The sequence below is a fragment of the Saccopteryx bilineata genome, chromosome 5, assembly GCF_036850765.1.
Source record: "Saccopteryx bilineata isolate mSacBil1 chromosome 5, mSacBil1_pri_phased_curated, whole genome shotgun sequence".
In the NCBI taxonomy this organism is placed as follows: domain Eukaryota; kingdom Metazoa; phylum Chordata; class Mammalia; order Chiroptera; family Emballonuridae; genus Saccopteryx; species Saccopteryx bilineata.
In genome coordinates, this window is record NC_089494.1 from 231124390 (window position 1) to 231148023 (window position 23634).

General features: G+C 37.0%; 1 protein-coding gene across 1 annotated transcript; it reads left to right on the top strand.

The window, feature by feature from the left end:
- Positions 1-2416: 2416 nt before the first annotated feature.
- COMMD8 (COMM domain containing 8) lies at positions 2417-13965 on the top strand. Its single transcript, XM_066280308.1, has 5 exons — positions 2417-2554; positions 6487-6642; positions 10671-10823; positions 11869-12024; positions 13014-13965. Exons 1-5 carry the CDS (start codon positions 2489-2491, stop codon positions 13032-13034), a joined length of 552 nt encoding a protein of 183 aa, XP_066136405.1. The 5' UTR covers positions 2417-2488; the 3' UTR covers positions 13035-13965.
- The last annotated feature ends 9669 nt before the right edge of the window (positions 13966-23634 follow it).

Here is a 23634-nt window from a genome sequence, read left to right on the forward strand (position 1 = left end):
CCTTGACCAATCTAAAACATTTTTCCAGTCTTTTCTATTATATTACCCTGTTTCATTTCTTCAAGACGCTTCTCTGAAGCTGACATTATCTTAGTTGCTTATTTGTACATTATCTGAGGACTCACCCTCCCCCCAACCAGATACAATTGGACAGTAAGTTAATGTTCTTTTGCATAGTATTGATAGATGTTTAAATGAGTGAATGAGTGACTCTCCCAAGGACTGGTGTGCACAAAACTCCTTCCTTCTTCTTTTCATTAAAAAAAAAAATCCCCAATCAAGTAACCCAATAAAGAAGCACCAAATTAACATTTCCCCCAATATGACCACTCACCTATATTGCCTGCACAACACTGGATAACATTCTAGATGGGTTTTAGAGGCAGGTCAAATTCTCAAGAATGAGATAATCTATCTAGTGGCTTGCTTTCCAGAACCCACTAACCTTTGGCCAGAAAATAGCAAAGAAGGACACTTAGAAGGGAATCTAATAATGTTTTTTATGTGCCAGGTCAGACTCATTTCAAGAACTTTACATATATGAACTTACAACAACTCTGTAACTTCTGTTCTATAATTATAACCGATTACAGATGAAGAACCAGAAAGAAAGGTGAAGCACCTCACATATCATTACAGAGACAGCAATTTGCCTAGTTGGTGGCATGTTTTTAACCATCATTACTGGTAAAATTGGGAAGATGGAGACTGAAACACTAGTATAAATAGGACTAGAAGAGACAGAAATATGTTTTGGAAATCTCTTGAATTACACACATAAGAACATCATTTTACTAATCTAAAAGCAAATATTTAGCTTTCTCTCACAATTTGTGGACTATTTTAGCTATAACTGCTAAATGTTAAATGCCATTACAACCAAATTCTAAAGGAAAGACCAAATTCTTCTTGGTACCCAGTGGTATTTGAAAGAGAAATCAAGACCTAATTCTCTGTCCTCTGACTAAATCTTGTGCCCTGCTTGCTGTGCTTATTTGCTTTATTTAGGAACCTGCCACAGGGTGTTAGATAATTCATATAACCTTACAATGCCATTCTTTCTTCAGTAGGGACAGTGAAGCACACAGACTCAGACCATCAGTTCTAGACTCAGGCCAGTGACTTTGCACCTGCTATTTACGGGACCTTGGACAAGGGTGCTATTACTACACCAAGTTTGTTTCCTTATCTTTAAAGTTGGGATAATACCCATAACACAAGGCTGTCAGAAAGATTAATAAGGTAAAACATATAAATTGTTTGGCATACAGTAGATGCTTGACAAATATTTTTATGGCAACTGTTACAATATATACAATTTAGTTTTGTGTTAGAAACAGATCCTGCCTTCAGTAGAATTATTAGCAGACATAAATCAGGTAGTTTCCCCAGACTATTCATTTATTAAAAGTTAGTTGAGCTGCTCCTGTGCACAAAGACAACATGTCTTAAGACAATTATGTTTCAGTTAGGACAATGAGTTGTACATACTTACCTGTATTAAGAACTAGAAAGTGATAAATATTTTAAATAAAGAATAGTCATGAAAATTCAGAGTCACTAATGAATAGTTTTTCTCTGCATAGACAACAGATTAAAATAACAGCTTTCTCTTTTGTGGTATGCTTCAAAACTTGGACTTTTTCAAAATTAAATTTATATTAGATTCGTAATTCCTGTTTCTGTCTCCTCCTTTTGTGCACTTCTGGGACTGTCTTATTACCTCTGAATTCTCCTGAGTAAAGGAAGAGCTGTAACAACAACAGAAATTACAGAAAAGCTGTTGAGGTTTTAGGGTTAGTCCAACATTGACAGTGGCTCAAGAGTCTTACTGATTTTCATTTCCCGATGTGCCTCTTAGCTCAGGGGACTTTTAGGATTGACAGGTAAATTTGAATCTCAGATAAACAACAAATACTTTTTTGGCATAAGTACACCCCATGCAATCCTTCCGACTACTTACAACCAAATATTATCTGTTGTATCTGGAATTCCTTATTTAACTGGGCACACAGAAATTTTATTTACTAAACATGACGACCCTAGTGACCTCTCTTATCTGTTACTTGGAAATGGGGATGAAAATAGTACAACTTCTTAGGATAACCCATACAAAAAATCTCTTTCTCGGTAAACCCTTAATGCACTTTCCAAAATCAGGATGCTTCAGTAAGATATATGCCAAACCTATGGGGCAGTGGCTCCGGATACACCCCAAATATGGTTATTCTTAAAGAGTGTAGAAAAAGTTCAGTAGAAATCTGAACAAAGTTGTAAATTGCTCTGAGAGATGTGCCAGTTTGCCTTCAGAGGAGTAATACAAGGATGTTTAAACAATGCTACACCAGGCAGAAAAGGAGCTGGCCGGGCTTCTGCGCGTGCGCACAAGGGCTCCACCGTCTACTTCCCAGGTCCCGCCCCACCCGAGACCGTCACATGGGGGATCAGCCGGGCCTTGTCACGTGAGCAAGGCCGGCTTAGCTGAGGGATGGAGCCCGCAGAGGGGACGCCCTTGTGGCGGCTGCAGAAGCTTCCAGCCGAGCTGGGCCCGCAGGTGAGCAGGGCGCGGCGGCGGCGGCGGCGGCGCGGGGTCAGACTCCGGGAAGGCCTGGCGTGCGGGTCAGGCCGGTCCAACCCGGCTGCCTTCGCTGGGGTGGCAGCGCGGCCCCGGGAAGGGCGGGTAAGGGGCGTGATTTCGGGTGGCTGGCCCCCTGCTCCTCCTGGAAAGTGTGGGGGCCTAGATTCGGGGCGCCACCTCTGCTGGGAGTGGCCCCTGTAGGGGCTAGGGGCTTAGCATGCGGACTGGCCCGGACCGTGTGCCCCGGGCTGGGCTGGCTACCCTGTGACCTTGGCGGGGGGCGGAGCCGACACGTAGTCCCTGAAAGCCCACATCGTGGACCGGAGGTTGGCCCCTTCTCTCACGCGTTTCATTCATTCATTCAACACAGACTTCCCAACGCTACCTATTCCCTAGGCATTGAGGATACCGTGGGCCGGGGATACCGTGGTGACCTAGAGAAGCCTATCTAGCCCCATGAGGGAGACGGAAAAGAGAGAGAGAGAGAGGAAGAAAGAGAAAGAAAGAAAGAAAGAAAGAAAGAAAAAGAAGAAAGAAAGAAAGGAAGAAAGCAAAGAAAGAAAGAAAGAAAGAAAGAAAGAAAAAGAATAGAAAAGAAAATTAAAAAAAGAAAAGAAAGATGCTACCAATACCAAGGTGACCCTTCCCTCTAAGGATCACAGAGGCGATGGCACCTGCGGTCTAAGAATCTGGCATGTTAGGATCAGCAAAAAGCCTCATTCATTTGTTCAGCCAGCTTTTCATTGACGCAGTCACAGCCTGTGCCCTCGTGGAGTGTGCTCTCTAGAAAGGAAACCAAGGGCTATCCAGCAATGAGCTTGTCGGAGGGATAGCAACCCAGATTTGAAGGGGCAAGGGAAGGTTTTTCAGAGCAGGAACATCTAAATTTATTTCTAGGCTTAGTTCTGAAGTATAAGTAGGAACCAGACCGGCTGGAGGGGAGAGAGTGTTTAACAACGGGACAGCAGCTACAGAGGTGAGAAGAAGTCTCTCCACTTTTAAGGACCTGCTCTAATTCTTAGAGGCTGAAATTTAGAGTGACTAAGGCCTAAGGCTAGACAGGTAGATAGGTTAGGAGTCAGTTGGCTCCAGTCTTTATCTGCCATGCTCCTTTGTTTATTTAGCCTTACTACCAAAGGCACTGGCAGTTTAAAGTATGTATTGTTTTTTGGCGGCAGCAAAATCTTTGTGAGTTTGAAAGATGAGAGAAATGTAGCAACAGTAAGTACATATAACAGTATCTTGACTGTGAATTGTGAAAGGGAGAAAAGACAATGGTTGCTATAACAGGAAGATATGAGAACTGTTTTTTTTCCCCCTTTGAACTTTCAAGCAAAAAAAACTTAGCACCACAAACATTAGAATTGAAAGAAAGTTGCCAACCCATGAAAGCAATATATGCAGTGTGGAGCTTAGCATTAACTTTGGGAGCTGTGATTGTTTGCCCATTGACTTCAGACACTAGCACTTGGTATTGTAATTGATATGTTACAGTGTTTACTCCCACCATCTCTATTCCCCAGCGATTCCGACCTTATGAAGTCTTCCTTCAATGTACTTCTTAACTGGTCCTCTTGCCTCTGTTCTCTCTCTTGTTCTGAACTCCTTCAGGATAGATGCTTGTTTTATATTCCCAAATCTTGATGGTTGTTTCTGGCTTAGAGTGGTTCTTGAATCAGTGTTTGTTCAGGGAATAAATCAATTAATGTACATTAACTCAGCTTTATCAGTGGGACAGTCTTCTAGATCCCAAGATTTGGAAGGTTGGCCTTCAGTCAATGGTAGACAGCTTTACATAAGTACTAATTCTGTTCTGTTTACTAATGGTGAAGGGTGGGTGTGGACTCTTAGCCTACATAATATGATATAGGGGTATGTGGTAGATAGCTTTTATAAGGTCCAAAGTTTGGCCTTCTTTTTTACTCTGTTCCATTTATAATGAGAAAAGTGTGGGGGAGATAGAAGGGAAGTAACTTACTTAATTCCTACCAGGACCAAGCAAAACTATCTTGCCCTGGCCCAGTGCCTCAGTTGGTTAGAGCATCATCCTGATATGCCAACGTTGTGGTGCTCTGCTGAGGGCACATACAAAAATCAACAAATGAATGCATAAATTATTGGAACAACAAATTGATGTTTTCTGTCTCTCTCTACCCTTCTCCTTTTCTTTTCCTCTCTCCCTCTTTAAAACCACTCAATAAATAAAAATTAAAAAGAAAAAACATTTTAACTCTTTTCTCTGCTTTTACAAGTGAGGAAATCCATGTAGTGCATTACCCATTGTTTGGAAGTGGGATCACCAGTTGCTCATCTCTGTTCCGATACCTGATATGTGTGGCATAATAGAGAAGGAGTTAATGCTGAAAATGGAGTGGAATATGACCCAGGGGAAAATAATTGAAATACTTGTTGCTAAAATGTGTTTTCAAGTTACTTGGGTTGAAATACTGTTCTTACAAGAAATAAATACAAATATCGATCGACTTAACGACCTATGCAATTTATGACCATTCGACTTTACGACCACAATTGCTAGCCACGACTGCTCCGCGTCTGGCAGCGCAAGCGTTGCCCAGCTGGGCTTACGACAGTGCGGACCAGCTTCCGGCAGCACTACCATCTCCGCGTGCACCATTTCAATTGTTATCCCAGACTCGGTACAGCAATTTGTGTTTTGTGTCTTGGATATTTTTCGTCAAACCCCTCCCAAGATGTCTACCAAGAGGAAATTGTCTTTGCAAATATTAAACCAGTTGTACTGGTAATGCAGTGCTTTACTTAAACCTGACAAATGAAAAAATAAGAAACAAAATTGTGTAGAGATGATACAAATGGCATAAAATGAACAAAGAAAATTATAATATATAACAATAATGAAAGAAATTATGATAAAATATGACTTAAAGATTTTTATAATATCATTTCACAGTACTGTACATATAGCCTACTCAACTTACGACCAAATCATGTTACGACCGACCCGTCTGTTGGAACCAGTCGTGGTCGTTAAGTCGAGCACTAGCTGTACCATGAGAAAGAATACCAAGTTAACCATTTGCCTAGAATAAATAGTGCACACATATTAGGTACTCAGTTTATATATGTTAAAAGCATGCAACATAGTACTACTACAAGTAGTAGTAACAATGATGATAAATAACAGTAAGAAGAATGTTAACAATGGCTAGCAATGTTTAAGTACCGTGTATAAGCCAGCAAAGTGCCAAGTGATTTGCGTGTATTCTTATTTAATCCTTACAATAACATTGTGAGGGTGCTGATATTATCCTCATTTTATACATGAGGAAACAGAGGCACTGAACTTTTAAATAACTTGACCAACTAGTTAAGTAGTTAAGCCAGTTTGATTCCAAAATCCACAGTCGTAATTACTGTGTTTCAGTTATTTATGTGTTAGAATTTCCATTGCTGATATTAAGGAAGGGTAGAGGAAAAGGAGCGTTTAAACAAGGAAAAGAAAGGTACTGAGGGCTTTCTTGGAGTGGACTAAAAGAAGTATGAATGTTGGGGAGAATGAAGTCTGTAGACCTCCAGTAAACTTTGTGCTACGAGTTCATCTTTTTGTTGTTGTTACTGGTATAAATATGGTATCTAAAGAATCCCTAGATGAAACGCTTATACTTACCATCTTCCTTTCAGTAGCACTGGGAAAACAGCAGTGTACATTTATGTAATTTCTTAGTTTCTGAACATGGATAAAATGATAGAAAGACTTTTTTTGTCAAGTTCTAACTTCTAATTAATAAAATAATGTTCAAAATTGTTACATTTCAACCTCAGCTGCTCTTGCACATAAAATGAATTCCCAACATTTCTTTTCTACAAGGGAGATAAATATGTTTTATAGTTTTATTCATAATTACGTTTATTTTCTTTTTTCTCTCTAGCTTCTTCACAAAATAATTGATGGCATTTGTGGCCGAATTTATCCTCTCTACCAGGATTATCAGAGTGTTTGGGATTCCACAGAATGGATGCATGTCCTGGAAGATATTACCAAATTTTTCAAACATGTAGTGGGTAAAAATTTATCTGATGAAGAGGTAACTTTAGTCTAAATTTCTTTATGTTATAATAAATAAGTAATTAAGGTTCATATTTTTAAAGTTAGTTTTTAAGGCACTAGATAATGTGAAGGCCATCATTAGGAAGTATCTAACAAGAAAAACCTCATTGTGAGTAAGTAGAAAATCTGATTGTGAAAGTTCTGGGTTATTGTAGTTTTGTTTTTGGTTGTTTGTACTTTTTAAATTGTAAAATATTTAAATTATATACAAGAAAACCAAAAGTTAAATAGCTGACACCTATATTCACATTACTACAGTTAAATGATTATTAACATTTTATTTTATATAGTTCAGTTTTGTGCGTTTCCTTTAGAAACAAGACATTACAGGTTTATCTAAATATTTATATTACCTGAGTATGCCATTCTCCCCTAGAGATACCACTTGTGAAGTTGATGAGCATGTTTTGTATGGATGTTTGCTTCCTTAAGCAATGCATGCAGTTATTTGAACCATTTAAATATGTAACTTGTAAATGATAACATATGTCTATTTATATTTTTTCATGTAACATTGTTTTGGATTTATCAATGCTGTTAAGTCTAGACCTGGTTTTATGTATTTTAACCCCTTGCAGGGGTCGTCAAACTTTTTATAAAAACCACCCACTTTTGCAGTGCTGGTCAACCTGGTCCCTACCGTGCAACCAAACAGCGCCAGGAGTGGGTGGTAGGGACCAGGTCTACCAGTACTGCAAAAGTGGGCGGGTTTTTATAAAAAGTTTGACGACCCCTGCTAGGAGGATTTATTTTTCTGTCTCCCAGCTGATGAGCAGCTAGGTCATTGCCTCTTCCATGATTACGAAAAGGGCTGCTGTATTTTGTATGTGTCCCTTGTATATACATGGACCGGCTCTGCTAGGGTAGACATCTTGAAGTGGAATTGCAGGGTCGTGGGATATCCTTCCAATTAATTGTATTTGTACCTTTGCCAGAAAATTGGGCATCCATATTCTAAAGGATGCCCACTTTTAAAAAAATGGAATTAGTTGTTATTTAGATGTGAATGATGCTCTCGAGTTGAGTTCTTTATTAGAAAGATCTTCTATTATGCTGCCTGCCTTTTCACGCTCCTAATGGTGACTTTTGGTAAACAGAAGTTCTAATTTTTAATCAAGTCCTGTTTGTCAGTGTTTCTTTGGATGAGTATTGCTATTAATGGTCTCTTTAAGAAGTGTGTGTGCCAAAGTCATGACAATGTTTTTGTATATTTTCTTGTAGAAGCTTGATTGATTTAGCTTTCACATTTATTTCACTGATGCATTTTGAATTAATGTTTGTATATGGAGTAGGGTTCAAGTTTTTCCACATTAATATTTACTTGTCCTAGGATTGTTTATCAAAATGACCATCTTTGCCCCATAGAATAGCTGTGCTGCTTTGTTGTAAATCAGGTGACCATATATATGATCATTTGTATTTAGACTCTTTATTCTACTCTTAGTCTATTTGTCTATATTTGCTAATACAACGCTGTCTTAATAACTGTAGAATTAAAGCTGTATTACATTGTTTTGATATCTGATAGTAGATGACCTTCAACCTTGTACTTCAAGATTACCTTGGTTATTTTAGATTCTCTGCATTTTCATGTACATTTTAAAATCATCTTGTCAATTTCAACCAAAAAACACACAACTGCTTGGAATGTTAATGGGGAGTGTAAGGCAGCTTGGACTGTCATGACAGAATAGCACAGCCTGGGTAGCTTAAAGCACAGGAATTTCTCACAGTTCTAGAGACTAGGGAGGCCAAGGTCAAGGTGCTGATGAGACGGCTTTTCCTGTCTGCAGGTGGTTGTCTTTCCCCTGTCTCCTCACATGGCAGTGGGGAGAGAAACAAGGGGAACAAACTCTAGTGTCTCCTATAAGGGTTCTGATCCCATCAGGCGGGTCCTACCCTCATGGCCTCATCTAAACCTAATTACCTCTCCAAGGCCTCATTTCCAAATATCACCTTGGAGGTTAGGGTTTTGACATAATGAATTTTGAGGGGACATAAAAGTCCAAAGTAGGAGGATCACACTGAATCTCTGATGCCCTTCAGTTTTTCTCAGTGTTTTGCAGTTGTCAGTGTAGAGGACTTGTGAATAGTTTTTTAGATTTATTTCTAAGTAACAGATGTTTCTGATATTCTTTAATTTTGTTCTAAAGTTGTATATTGCTAGTATGAAGAAACAAAGCCAATTTTTGCATACTTATCTTGTGTCCAACGATTTTTCTAATTTAAATTTTTTGGGTTTTTTTTTTTTTTTTTTTTTTTTGTGACAGACAGAGAGAGAGGAGGGCAGATAGGGACACAGACAGGAAGGGAGAGAGGTGAGAAGCATCAAGTCTTCGTTACAGCACATTAGTTGTTCATTGATTGCTTTGTCATATGTGACTTGATGGGTGGGGGAAAGTGGGGGGGTGGCTCCAGCAGACCTAGTGACCCCTTGCTTAAGCCAGTGACCTTGGGCTCAAGCTGGTGAGGCTTGCTCAAGCCAGATGAGCCTGCACTTAAGCTGGCGACTCGAGGCCTTGAACCCGGGCCCTCTGCTTCCCAGTCTGACGCTCCATCCACTGCGCCACTGCCTGCCCAGGCTCTAAATTAAAAATTTATAAATTTAAAAATTTATATATTTATATGCAATCATTTTTTTTTCCATTTTAATACCTTTTATTAAGACTTCTAAAACCTTTAGGACAGTGTTTAAAAACAAAAATGCTGTGTGCTTTGCTTCTAACCTTAGGGTGACTGTGTTTATTACTTCACCATTAGTATGTTAACTTTGATTTTATAAATAATCATTATCAGATTAAAAAACCTTTTTAGAGTTCCTACCTTGCTGAGAATTTTTATTATTAATGAGTGTTGAATTTTATCAAATGTTTTTTTCCTGAATTTATTATTTCTTACCTTTGTTTTGTTCATGGGGGCATTACATTAATTTTTGAATGCTAAACTAACCTTACATTGCCAAAATAAACCCCACTTGTTATGTGTATTATCTTTTTTAATGTATCTTTGGGTTTGATTTATCAATATTTTATAGAGGATTTTTACATATGTATTTGGGTGATACTGGCCTGTGATTTTTTCCCCCCTGTCTTTATCAGAGTATCAAGTTTTATTCTGGCTTCATGGAATGAATTAGAAAGTATATATATATATATATATATATATATATATATATATATATTCCCCCCCCCCCTCTGGAAGAGTTTAGGCATGATTGATTTTATTTTTTTCATCAGTTAATACTTTTACTACTATGTTGCTTAGTTTTCAAATATTTGGAAAAATAGTTTTTTCAACTTTGATTTAATTTTGTAGTGGCCCAAAAATATAAATTGTATGATTTCAGTCCTTTGAAATCTATTGTGATGTGCTGCATATAGCTCAGCATATGGTTCATTTTGGTGAATATTCTATATACATTTTAAAATGATATGTATATTACAGTTGTTGGGTATTGTGTTTTATGTGTAAATTAGGTTAAGCAGAAAAAAATTTTCAATTCTATATCTTTACTGACTTTTATCTGTCAGTTACTGAGAGGTGTACTAGATTAATTTTCATAATCTAATTATGAAAGAATTACCCATTTCTTTTTTGTTGGAGCTATGGTACTAGATCCACACAAATTTATGATTATTATTATAGATTTCTGTTGAGGGACCCCTTTGCCATTCTTCTCTATTTCTTGCCTTAAAGGTTTATTGTCTGATATATTAATATAGCTATACCAGCTTTTGTTTTAGTGGTCTCCAGATGTATTCACTTTCATGTTCTTTATCAGTCAGTTCTTTTTTGTTACTTTCTGTTTTGGAAAAATTTATTAAAATCTCTTGTTTGCTGGTTATGCATTCTCATCTTATTCTTTTCATAGTGACATATTTATTTTTATATCTCATTTACTACCATTTTAAAGGGTACTGTATGTAAAAGGTGAGTGGAACTATGTGTTTCCATTTTAAACAGAAAGGGCCTTCACTTACTTTATGACCATTTTCATTTTCATAGATATCTCAGCAATTGAATCAGTTGAATTCATTTCATCAAGAAGCTATCATGAAATGCTTGAAAAGCAGAAAAGGTGAAATTAAGCAGGTTCTGTTAGAAGAAATAGTTGCTATTTCCTCTGCACAGTTACAGGATTTTGATTGGCAGTTAAAGGTGAGACTATTTATGAATATGATTTTATTTCAGTTTTAATAGAAATGTTCATTTATAGTATACATCTAATATTTCTGTTATTTTGAGACTACAGTGTCCCATGAAGTTATCAAAATAATTAAAATTATATTCTTTTTTTTCCTCCTTTTCCAAGCAAGAAGAGGGGAGTTAGAGAGACAGACTCCCGCTTGTGCCCCAACTGGAATCCACCCAGCAACTCCCTTCTGGGGCTGACGCTTAGCGCTTAAGGCCTCAGTGCTGGGGCCATGTGTGCGGCCACTGTCTGTGGGAGGGGAAGGGGAAAGGGGGAAGGAAAGCAGGGGGCACTTCCCCTGTGTGTCCTGACCAGGAATTGAACCTGGAACTTCCACACGCCTGGCTGACATTTTACCACTGACCCAACTGGCCAGGGCCAAAATTTTATCTTTTGTATTAACTGGGCATCAGTATACTATAAATATCCAAACCATATATAATAACTTTACAATGATAATTTTAATTAACTGGAGCTGTAAATCATTACATGTTATAAATAGTGAAGCAGTATGTATGTATTTAACATATATTTATGGCTAGAACTTTCTAGATCTTTTAGTCTTCCCAAGATTGGTAATTGTGGTTCTACCTCCAGATAATGTGTTTTTAAAAACAGAATTTAAAAAACATTTTTAAAAGAGAGTCATGATCATCAGGGTTCCTTAGGAACAGTATTACATTTTAGGACACTGGATGCATATGTCCTTTCCAGCCATGACTCGGCTCTGGATTTCTGTTTCTGTTGAGTTGTCTTTCTTTCTAACCTGTGTTCTCTCATTTTCTAATTTTTTCTTTTTCTGTTCTTCAGTTATGTGTTGGTTTGGCATGCGTTTAATTTAAATTTTTTAAATTTTTTCCACCTTTCCCTGTACTTTGACAACAAACAGGAATACTTTTCTTCTTTTAAATGTGCTGTTCATAAGCTCCGATGCATATTTAATGTAGTCCTGTTACTATCTGTGATCATCATATTATCATTAACATGCCATCGAATATTTATTTGAAACAGCTTGCGCTTTCTAGTGACAAGATTGCTACATTACAAATGCCACTTTTAAACCTTCATCTCGATATAAAAGAAAATGGTGAAGTCAAACCATATTCTGTTGAAATGAGTAAAGAAGAGCTGCAGAATCTAATAAATTCCTTGGAAGCAGCTAATAAGGTATTTGTGTTAATATTTTTTTGTGATTTAAAATGTTTAAGTTTTGATGTATACCGTTAGAGCCAAATAAGGAAAACTCATAGTTCGCTTTTAGTATTTTTCATCCTGACATTTTGTCAAGCATCTTTAGATGTAGACATTAATTTAATTATGACTTATAATTTTAATTACTTAGTGTTGAGCATAATTTATCAAGTTAACTATTTTTGAAAGAAAAATAGTTCTGTTCAAACAGATTTGTTTTGCCGCAGTGCACATTAATGATAATTAATTTTTTACCTTGGGGCTGTGATATTAGTTAATTTTGAAGAGTTTTTTTCTGATTAAATATAGGGTGATCTAGAAGAAAAGAGTGTCTTATTTACCTGGATAAATAATAGAAAATTGCTTTAACTACAGGAGCCAAAATATTCCTTGTAGTAATGACAAAATCAGGTTGAGATGAGATGGAATTAATGAATGACTAAAAGCTTTACATTTACAAGGGAATGGCTAAATTACTCTTTCTTGTGTTCAATTAATGAGAAAAATAATATTTAAGCAGTACAAAGGGCAACTGTGAGGAAGAAATAAAAATACGTTTGTTATGTATGCATCTTCCTTTGTTACTCAGCATTTTCTCCAGTGATTGAGTCTCAGTGATTAAAGTCAGTTTTTCTTACCAGTCTCTTGGCACTAAGCAGTCTTCGTGGCTCTTTTATTGCACCTGGTATACTTCAGCTTCCCTCCATACTCTGCGGTTACTCAGTCATTTTGGTGTCTTGATGACTGGGCTGCGTGCCCAGACACCAGACTACTACTGGCTTGCCTCTGGATGGGGCTACACGTCTGATAGGGTGTGTTCTGGAGCCTGGTATAAATGTGACATGATTCTGAACCGTGGGTCCGTCTAGGCAGGCATGTGCCGTCGGTTACTGAGCATCTCACTTAGCTGATACTGGCATCGTTCTGGTATAAACTGATTCTCCCTCCCCCCCTTTGTTGTTAAGGTCATCCTGCAGTTGAAGTAACTGGAGCTGTTGAATACCAACATTATCAGATTCCACTGCTACAACTGATAAGACCGAGTGAATACCGTGTGTTCGGAAAACCTGCAATATACTGTTATGCCAAGCTGAGAAAGCAGCTGTGTTGAGATTACAAAGATACAAATTTATCAACTTCCCTAAAGAACAGGAAATTATATGGTTGTCAGGAAGTACATAAAAAATTAAAGATAAAAAGCTATAATAGCAGTTTATATTTTCATAATATCTGTTCTGCTTCATTTATTAAATATTTGAGAGATTTCTATAGATGCAAAGTTTTACTGAAAACTAAAAGTAGGATGTAAACTAATGTAACTAGACAAAGCACAAATAAACTTGAATCTTGCTTAAAGAAGTATGTGACTAGCAAGGATATGTGTTATGGATATATATGACTAATTTGTGATGTTTAAGAACTAGCTTTTACAGAATGTATAAGCTGCATATGTAACTCAGAATATTCCATATCTTACTCATATTTCAGAAGAGAGATTATAAAATGTACAAATTTCTAGAGAAACTCTTCAGACGTGAACAAGAAAAACACTAAATCTATGTGAAAAATTTTGAGTTTATGAATTCTAGAAACTAATATCTGCTACTAAAACCTAGGGGGAAATGTAATAACAGTTACTTTTGTATTTCTGTGTCTGCTTGGAAGAACAGGAACTGATAAAAAAATACTCTATGTCACTGTATAGTGCATATATTATTCAAATATCTAAGATTTACTATGTTCATTTTTGTTTTGTTTTTTATATATTTTGAGTTTTGGAGGGGTCCATTTTTGTTATAAAATCTTGATACTGAATTTAACAGTTTTGGATGCTAACTTTATTGGCAAAGAGATCATTTTCAATTTCAGTTAGTTTAAACAAGCATTTTGAATAAATAAAAATACAATTTTATTTTATTGCTCTATTTCAGATGACTTCCTACATAATGCAGGGGTAAACAATTAATTGGTACCTGCTGTTCGCAAGCTTTATAGCTCATTAGAGCAATTGCTCTACTCATCATACAGATGAGGACAGGCTTAGAGGCTTAGAGAGGGTAATACATATGATCTACTACGGCCCGTGGGTCGCAATGCGGCCCCCTGAGGCCATTTATCCAGCCCCCACTGCACTTCTGGAAGGGGCACCTCTTTCATTGGTGTTCAGTGAGAGGACCACTGTATTTGGCAGCCCTCCAATGGTCTGAGGGACAGTGAACTGGCCCCCTGTGTAAAAAGTTTGGAGACCCCTGATAGTAGATGGTGTTTTCAGAATGTCTGTAGAGGAATTCCAGTCTCTAAAGTGTTTAGGTCAGTGATGCATGAGCTGGTGCCAGAATTTTCACCATACTACGTTCTTCACTGGGAAATTTTGGTTATGAAAAAAAAAATACCAGCTGAATTCAATAGTGTGCTTAGGGACGTAGTTTACTTATCTTGTGCTAGTTCTTTATGTCATTAAGAACCAGTAACAGCACTAAATCACGCTGATATAGGCCCTTCTGAATTTCAACCCTTCCTGCAGCACTTTCTCTGAGGATGAAATCTTGCACTAGTTTCTTCTCACTACATTATCATGACGTTAGCATATCTAAACACTTGAAATCCGAGTGGTATAGTATAAACTGCACATGTATAAAGTTTACAGTCTGGTCAGTTTTGCTATATGCACGCCCAGGAAGGCATCGTCTCAATCAAGGCAGTGAACATACCCATCACTCCTGAAAGCGTCCTCACTCCTTTGTAATCCCTGCTCCTGAGCCCTGCACCGCCCCGCTCCAGGTCACCACTGATCTGCTTCCCGCCATGAAGGATTCCAATTTGGTACAGTGCTCTAATTAATGACCCAAGTTTTTTACCTAATATCCTTTTTCTTTTCCAGAATTCCATATTGTATTTAGTTGTCATGTCTCCTTAAGCTTCTCTTGCCATGATAATTTCCCATACTTTCCTTGTGTTTAATGACCTTGACCGTTTTGAGGCTTGTGGGTGAAATACTTTGCAGGGTGTTTCTCTATTGGAATTTAATGTTTTTCTCATGTTTAGACTGGGATTATGGAATTTGGGAAGGAAAATCACAGAGGTCAAGTGCCATTTATATCACATAATGTCAAGGGTACCTACTATTAACAGGATTTATGATGGCGTTGACTTTGATCACTTGGCTGAGGTAGTGTTTGTTTTTTTTTCCACTGTAAAGTTACTTTTTTATTTCTTTTTCTATACTGTGCTCTTTGGAAGGAAGTCACTCTGCAGCCTGTACTTAAGGAATGGGGAGCCTGTGTTAAGGAATGGAGATACTCCCTCCTGGAAGCCAGGATATCTCCATAAATCTTTTGGAGTTCTGCACAGATTTGTCTCATCTCTCCTAGTTATTATACTGCTCATATGAAGCGATAAAATATCCCCTAATTTTTGTGAGCAGTTTAATTTATTTAATCATTCATTTATATAGTATAGACTCACGGACAGTTATTTTATACTTTGGGTTATAATCCAATACTAATTTTATTATAAAAATGTTTTCAGCTTTCGCCATTGGAAACACTATCAGTCAGTTCCTTTGTTCCTTTAACGTAACGGCTATCAGAGGAGAGTGGATTTTATTTATGTATTTTTATATTAGTTCCTTAACTTTCTGACCATACAAGATGCTGCAGGCTCATCTTGTCTGTTTTTCATCCAGTCCTAGAATCAGTCCTTTCTCCAAGAAGTCCTGCTTTAGCAAGGAAGCTAGGTGTGCTCACTGCTACTGTTTTTCTTTTAGGCCCTCTCAGCTGATAGAACAGAGAAATATATATGTGTAAGTCAACCTGTGTATGTGTATATATACACACACACATATATACATCTATAAATATACATATATACATTTATAAATATATATAATCTATAAATATTTATATAACCATCTGTCTCTTAAGCTGCACATGAGTTTATCCTGATGTCTCCAAGTCATATCCATTACTACATGTATCATTTTAGTCTGCTCCCTTTCCTTATCTGTAAATTCAAATACCAACTGTGAGAAACCTGACTCCCACCACCCACCAGCCATTCACTCACTGGCCCATTCCACTCTATATACAGCAGTCTGAATTGTTAATCTGTATCCTTGTGGGAAACAACTTGACCTTCTAGGAAGGATTTATGTGCATTTCCTTTTCCTGTAAGTTTTACAGACCGCACTCATTTTCAATGTTACTTAGGTCAATACCTTTCCCCCGTACTCCCTTTAGGGAGGTGGTTTAATATATTTGTAATAAATTAGATTTTTTTTTCTTTTTACCACAGTCTATATTCCTTGCTGGGATCCCATGACTTCTTAAATGATTTTTAAATTTGCATACAGTAAGGTTCACTCTTTGTGTTGAACAGTGCAGAGTTTTGACAAATGCCTAATGCTATATATCCACTGTACAGAATACCATATTTCCTTATGTATAAGACGCTCCCATGTTTAAGACACATCTTAATTTTTTGGGCCCAACATTTGAAAAAAAATATTACATGAAGTTATTGAACTCAAGTTTTATTCATCATAAAATTCATACAACTCCTCATTACTGTCAAAACTCCCATCCATTAGCTTGTCCTGATCTATGTCTGATGATGAATCACTGTTTTCAACAATGAGTGCAAAAACAAGCGCAAAAAAGTGGGAAATGCAAGTAAAAAAATCTACAACCACTGTATAAGACACACCCAGTTTTTAGACCCCAAGTTTTTTGAAAAAAGGTGCATATTCTACATGTGGAAATAGGTAGTTCAGTACCCTAAAAATCCTCTGTACTTTACCTATTCATCCCTTCACATCTTTGCCTGAAACCAGACAACCAGCAATTAAAAAAAAATACGTGTAAATAGTTTTGCCTTTTCTAGAATATCACACAATTGGATCCTGCAGTACATGGTCTTTTCAGACTGGCTTCTTTCACTTACCAATATGCCTTTAAGGTTCTTCCATGTCTTTTCATGGCTTGGTAACTCATTTCTTTTTGATCTGAATATTATTTTATTGTATAGATGCAACACAGTTTGTTTTTATGTATTCACATATTGAAGGACATTCGTTTTCACTTTTAATCAATTCACAAGCAGATTTGTGGACACAGGTTTTCAAATTAACTGAGCAATACCTAGGAATGTAATTGCTGGATCATATGAATAACAAAGTTTAACTTTGTAAGAAACTGCCAAACTTATCCAAAGTTACTGTACTACTTTGCATTTATTTCTTTTTTCTTTTTTTACTTGTGACAAAAAACACCTACCATGAACTCTACATTCTTAACACAACTATGCACGGGCGGTACAGCAGCAGTCTCGCCCTTTCTCATCCTGTATCACTGACAGTGAATGCACAGAAGAGCAGCTTTCCAGTTCCCATTCCCTAGCCCCCGGCAGTGCCCATTCTGGTCCCTGCACCGAGAGGGACTTCTTTAGATACTTCATGTAAGTGGACTCATTCAGTGCTTTTCTTTCTGTAACTATTTTTTTACCATATGTCTTCAAGGTTCATTCATGATTTTAACATATGATAAAATTTCATTCCTTTTTAGGGCTGAGTAATACTCCATTGTGTATGACTATATATTATTCCATTGTGTGTGATTATATATATGTTCCATTGTGTGTAAATAAATAAATAAATAATATATATACACATACACATTCTCTTTATCCATTAATCTATCAATGAGCATTTAAGTTGTTTGGCTTCTTGGCTATTGTGACTAATGCTGTAATGAGCATAGGAGTGAAAATATCTCTTCAGCATCCTGTTTTAAATTCTTTTGGGTAAATACCTGGTAGTGGGATTTCTGGACCATATGGTAGTTCTCTCTTTACAGTTTTTGAGGTACCCCGAAACTGTATTCCATAGCGACTTCACCCATATTACATTCCTAGTAACAGTGCACAAGGGTTCCAATTTCTCTACATCTTTGGCCGATACCGGTGACAACACAGATGCATACCTACCTTATGTTAGTGTCTTATTATCTATAAACCTTTTAGCAAATCCTAAACATGTGGCAACTATATTTGTTCTTTTTCTAATTTATAGACAACTGATGGCCATTTATTTCTCCTCTCATGTAACATAGTCTTCTGGAAACAGCGGCTGTCAGATGTCTCTAAACCCCCAGTAACTGCAGACCAAGGATCTGCTGATAAAATGCTGATTCCCTGCTGTTTTGCTGGATGGATGTTTGTTCTCCCTACACTGGAATTTAGACTTCTGAAAGGCTATTGTATACTTACCACTAATTGATATAAAAATAAGCTCCACGCCTTTAATCTGTTAATTATTTTATTGTCAACATATTCCTGAAGGGAGAGAATGCATTTGGAGGTTGGAAGTTTTTAAATTAGGAAAGACTGACAAATAGGCCAACTCTCACACTTGTTTTTATAGTGAAGATTTTAAAAGACTCACATAACGCACCTCACAAATGGGATGCTGTTCAAGTCCATTCTAGGCATCATATCTGAATACAAGAGGACTTCGTTCCCCCCCCCCAAATGTATAAACTGTCCATTTGTTCAAATGTTTGTAAGGTGTGTTATCTTAACGTATAATTTGAAAAAGTCAGTGTGGTACAGAAATATGCTCCTGGAAAAGTGCTGGTATTTTTCCCCCCACTTGTTGGATACTACTGCAAATAATTTCTTCCAAATAAAAGGGATTTGTCTTTGTATTAAATTTTATAAGAAAAGCTCTCCTCAAATGATAAGTTCAGAATTTTAAACATTTTAAAGACTATAAAAAGATCAGTCTGAAATCTTGCATGTTTTTAAACATAGTACAAAGTAAGCTTTTTATATGTAGGCATTTTTAATAAAAAGTTTTATTTGTGTTTTAGGAATAAACAAGCTAACAGAAATAGTACATATTTACAGCGATAAACTACAGTTTAGAAGCTGCACAACGGCTTTTGTAGATATGACTGATGGCTTTTGACATCAGCCTCCAAATGTGTTTTCCTTTCAGACGCTTCAACATTTAAAATCTTGTAGTCCAAAGTAAAGAAAACAGCAACTTGTTTTATAGCAAAGCCACACCAATAACACACCTATTGAGTGAACCACAGTCCTGTGACTGCTAGGGTGTCTGAGTCCTGAAATTGAGGACACAAGTGTGTCTTGTGTCCATACCTGATTGCATGTAAGTTGGTTTTGCATTTCACAAGAATACACAATTACTTAGCGAATTGCTAAGAACAGGAAAATAAATAAATAAAGGAAGGCCACGAAGGGTAAAAGGGCCAGGAATCAGAAAATGCCAAACAGTTTCTTCTTCACTGATTCACCATGTAGTGGGAAATCTATTTCTTCTTTCATGTGTATAAATCATAGTCTATAGGCTTCATGGATTTTGTCCACAGATAGTTTTTGAGATAGCAAAAGCATAACATCACATATTTTAAGCATTTAAAAATGAATGAATAAGACAGCTAAAATATATCAATCAGATCCCTAACAGAAAGGGTACAATCAAGCACACTTTATGAAAGCTGGATTTCAAATGTAAAAAGCAACTACAGAAAATCACAAGTTTCATTAGCCCGAATAGCTGTTTCAATCAGAAAATGCAGCATATATCAATACAAAATAGAAACTTGAGTTATAAAAGGAGTCCATCTTTCTTGATGTATGTTTAAACTGTCTCATTTTGTTAAAATTTCTATGGGTTTCCAGAAATAGTAATTCTGGTCGTTTAGCTTTATTTGGGTCTGGTAGATTTAAGAAAGTATCTACTTATATAAGGAAGCAAATACTTATGCCAAAAGAGCAAAAGAACATTAAAATATTGTGATCGATGTTTCTTTGCAATGGAAGGAGTTATGCCTGCTGAAAAATAGAGGGAAAAAGCATTTACAAGAACTGGAATGCCAATCCTGGTACCCATCAGCTAAATCGTGTTCGTTGGAGGGAGACTAGACAATTCAGCAAATTGACTAGTGAAGTTTTAAAAAACACAAGAAATAAAACATTTAATATTATAACATATTTGGTGAGTTGAGCATAATGGATTTTGAGAGGCAACGGAAGTTATGAATCTCTTTCTGTGTATATGTAACACCTGCTTGGAAAGCCCCAGCTATGAATTAAAATAGCAGGAGATTGGTTTGGAAAGTTTAGCTGATTTTTTGGATTTAATCAAGTTTCAGGTGAGGTGGTAGCCAAAGAGGTGTTCCTTTGCTGACAGGATAGTAATGTTCCCATTCTTTAACCTAATGCGTCCTGCTGTCCCAAATCCCAGAATCAGTGTATGAAGATCTTTGCCTCAGGTCTCCTTGGCGAGTGAAATAACTATTCAGATGGACAGCCAAGAAAAGTTTTCAAGCAAGCCACCCTAACCCAGATGCATTTCTCTCAAAAACAGTTTTATTTGTATTTATACAATATTAAAGTTTCCAATTTACATTTCCATTAACCTTGTAAATGACATGACAACATTGTTTTTACATTAGCCATTAGGTTCCAATCACAGTGGCACAAAATGCTGCCTGGTGGTCAAAAATAAGCTCATTTGAAGATGTCAAAAACGTTTTGGTTCTTGTAAACAGTTATATCATTTGGAATTTCCAGAAACTTCATGCAATCTAATGACTTTGTAATAATGCCACATGGTAGTTTTTAATCAAGAGAGTTACTGGTTCTTTCTAAATTAAGGAGTTGAGCAACACAGTCAATGAATCTATGCAGACCTAATCACAATGTTCCTTACTCAGAAGAGTAGTGGATGTTCTGACTGAAATGTTACTTGTATGTATAATTCTGTGTTCCATGACACTGCAGTGAGTTAGAATAATCAAGGGACTTCCTTACAAATGTCTAAGGGGTGTAGTTGCAAAATATAAAATATTTCAAGCTTTATCCAGTGAGTATTTAAAAAAGATGTAGGAAACAGATTAACGTGAGTTGATTAGCTTAAAAAAAGTAGATACACTGCAATTCCATGTATTTGGGGGAATATTAAGTAGAAAAATATGTTATCTAGTAAAAGTGGGGTGGCTGGTTGCCACTCTGAGGTAAGGCTTGCAAATGATATATGTCTTATGCTAATATGTAAATAATATAACAGGAGAACAGGGAAGTTAACAACTGAAAGGGAGGGGAGAAAAGGTATTTTTCTGTACATCTATGTATGCAGACTTGAGGGACAGTGATAAATGTCAGCACTGTTATTCCACCTAGATAGTTCTAAACCTGCTGTTTATTTCTCGGCAGAAATGAAATGCAGAGTGTGATGCTCTCTGGACGTACTCTCTGAATTCTCAAGTGTCTCAGTTATGCAGTGTAGCCCCAGCTTTGAGTGTCAACACCCTACAGAACATGGAATTGAAAGACATTTAATAAGGCAAATGTGGGTGAATGGAGGAAAATGATACTTTAAATAAAATTTTCCCCTTTTCCATTAAGGAAAAGCAGGAGTAATTAGCATAGAAAGTTCAATTCTGCCAGCACTAGTATACTCTAGAATGGTGTTATGAAGCTTCAGCCTGTTTAGTCATAAGCAATGGGGAAAAAAAATCTGTGACCACTTTGCTCAGACCCTAGCCTGGGTTCAATGTAACTTTAATTGTAGTCTTTACATCCACTGAGAGGTTTGTAGATAGAGGCTCTATAGAATTCCAATAACATGGGGGGAGTGCATAGGTGGCACCTGCCTCTAAAAGTATACTATTATCTGTAATGCTGAAGGCCTGTTAGAGAAATGTGTTTCTCTGTGGCTGCTGTTACCAATGTGGGCAGTTTAATCAGCACTTACAGACCTTCTGTGATGAATAGAACAATAGATGCCTTGGGCAATACAAAGGATTGAGAAAATGGGGCATTTACCCTTAAGGACCTTATTATGCTTTATTTAGGGAGGGAGAACATCTATTTGCAAAAGTACTGGGAAATGGACAAATGAAAAATACCTATTATGATTAGACCAAGTGGTCACAAGAATTAAAGGAGAGTTAGTGGGAGACTGAATGGAATGAGGGAAGATTGCTATGGATGGCTTTTTGGATGATGGCCTGATTCATAATCCACCACTGGGAAGGGATAGGAAGAGGAAGGTGTAGGCAGTGGAAATACAATGCAACACTTCAAGCACAGCAACAGGAACATTTTAGGATGATGTGTGGCTATTGCAGTGGAAAGGTAGGAACAACCTGAGCATTAACCTGCTTAATGCTGAGTAAGGGGAACAAGGATAAATAAGGTGACCATGATGGGTAGAGAAGACCGAGGTCGGACTTCATGAATGATTCCATAGGGAGCCAAGACATATATTTTCTCCAACATGTTCGTATTGATTTATTAATGTTTCTCATACTCTCCATGTATGGAATTATGAGAGTCCGTTATTAATGTGACTATATATTTTACTATGTAAATGGGCATTTTTGAGAATGAGGGGTGGCTATGTTGATAATTACACACCATTGGGACTGTCCCACTGTTTTAGGACAACTGGGCCGTATGGTTCTTAACAATGATGTTATCCAAAAAGAACTGGGGCACAATTTAGGCTGTTTAGTTGCTGTGCAAGGTATTCCTCCTACACTTTCCCTCGAGAGAAGAATAAAAGGCTTTAGTGTGGAGCTGGGGGAAAGGGTGGAGATGGATAAAAGAGGAACAAGACTATTTACTGGGCATATATATAAATAGTATCTAGCTGTTGGGAGTGGAAATTGTTCTTTTTCCTCCTACTCTTCACTCATTTTTGAACTAAACAAAATCTGGATCATCAAGGCATAAAGACACAAGACTGATGGGATCTAGGACTGGGGAGGAATAATGAAAGGGATTGCAACAGCATTTCTGCTCAGATATTACTTAGAAGTTGTCTTTTCCACTCAGGAGGGGTATTTCTTGGCCTTTCCTAGCTGAGTTACATCTACCAGAGTTCTAACGAGAGACCACACTGATTTATATTATCAGAGATTCTCTAATCTTTTAAAGGGAAATATTGTACTGTAGACAATTACTAAAAACCATAAAGTAATTTTTGCCACTCACCTAACAATTTAACTTTATGTTCTATATATTTTTTAAAGGAATAGGGAAAAGTATTGAATTTGATTCATTTAACAGCCTGATGGCTTACTCCCAAAGACATGCAACAAGGAACATTACCAAATTTGTGGGGCTTTGTTAGCAGAGGATTTATTTCTGGAAATCTGCTATACAAGTGAAAAAACAAAACTCCCTTAAAAATTTAGTTCTGAAAGGAATCTTGGAGCTCATTGGACGGCATGTGCATAGTCACATACTTGGGCAGTGGTGGTGATAGCAGAAAGGCCAGGTCATGCTGTCTGAATTCCAATAAATCAATACAAACATGTTGGAGAAAATATATGTCTTGGCTCCCTATGGAATCATTCATGAAGTCTGACCTCGGTCTTCTCTACCCATCACGGTCACCTTATTTATCCTTGTTCCCCTTACTCAGCATTAAGCAGGTTAATGCTCAGGTTGTTCCTACCTTTCCACTGCAATATCCTGTTGTCTATCCTACTATAACTTCCCTCTCCCTACCATGCTGCTCATTTTATTGTTACTTTTCTAGTTAGGCTACCCCTG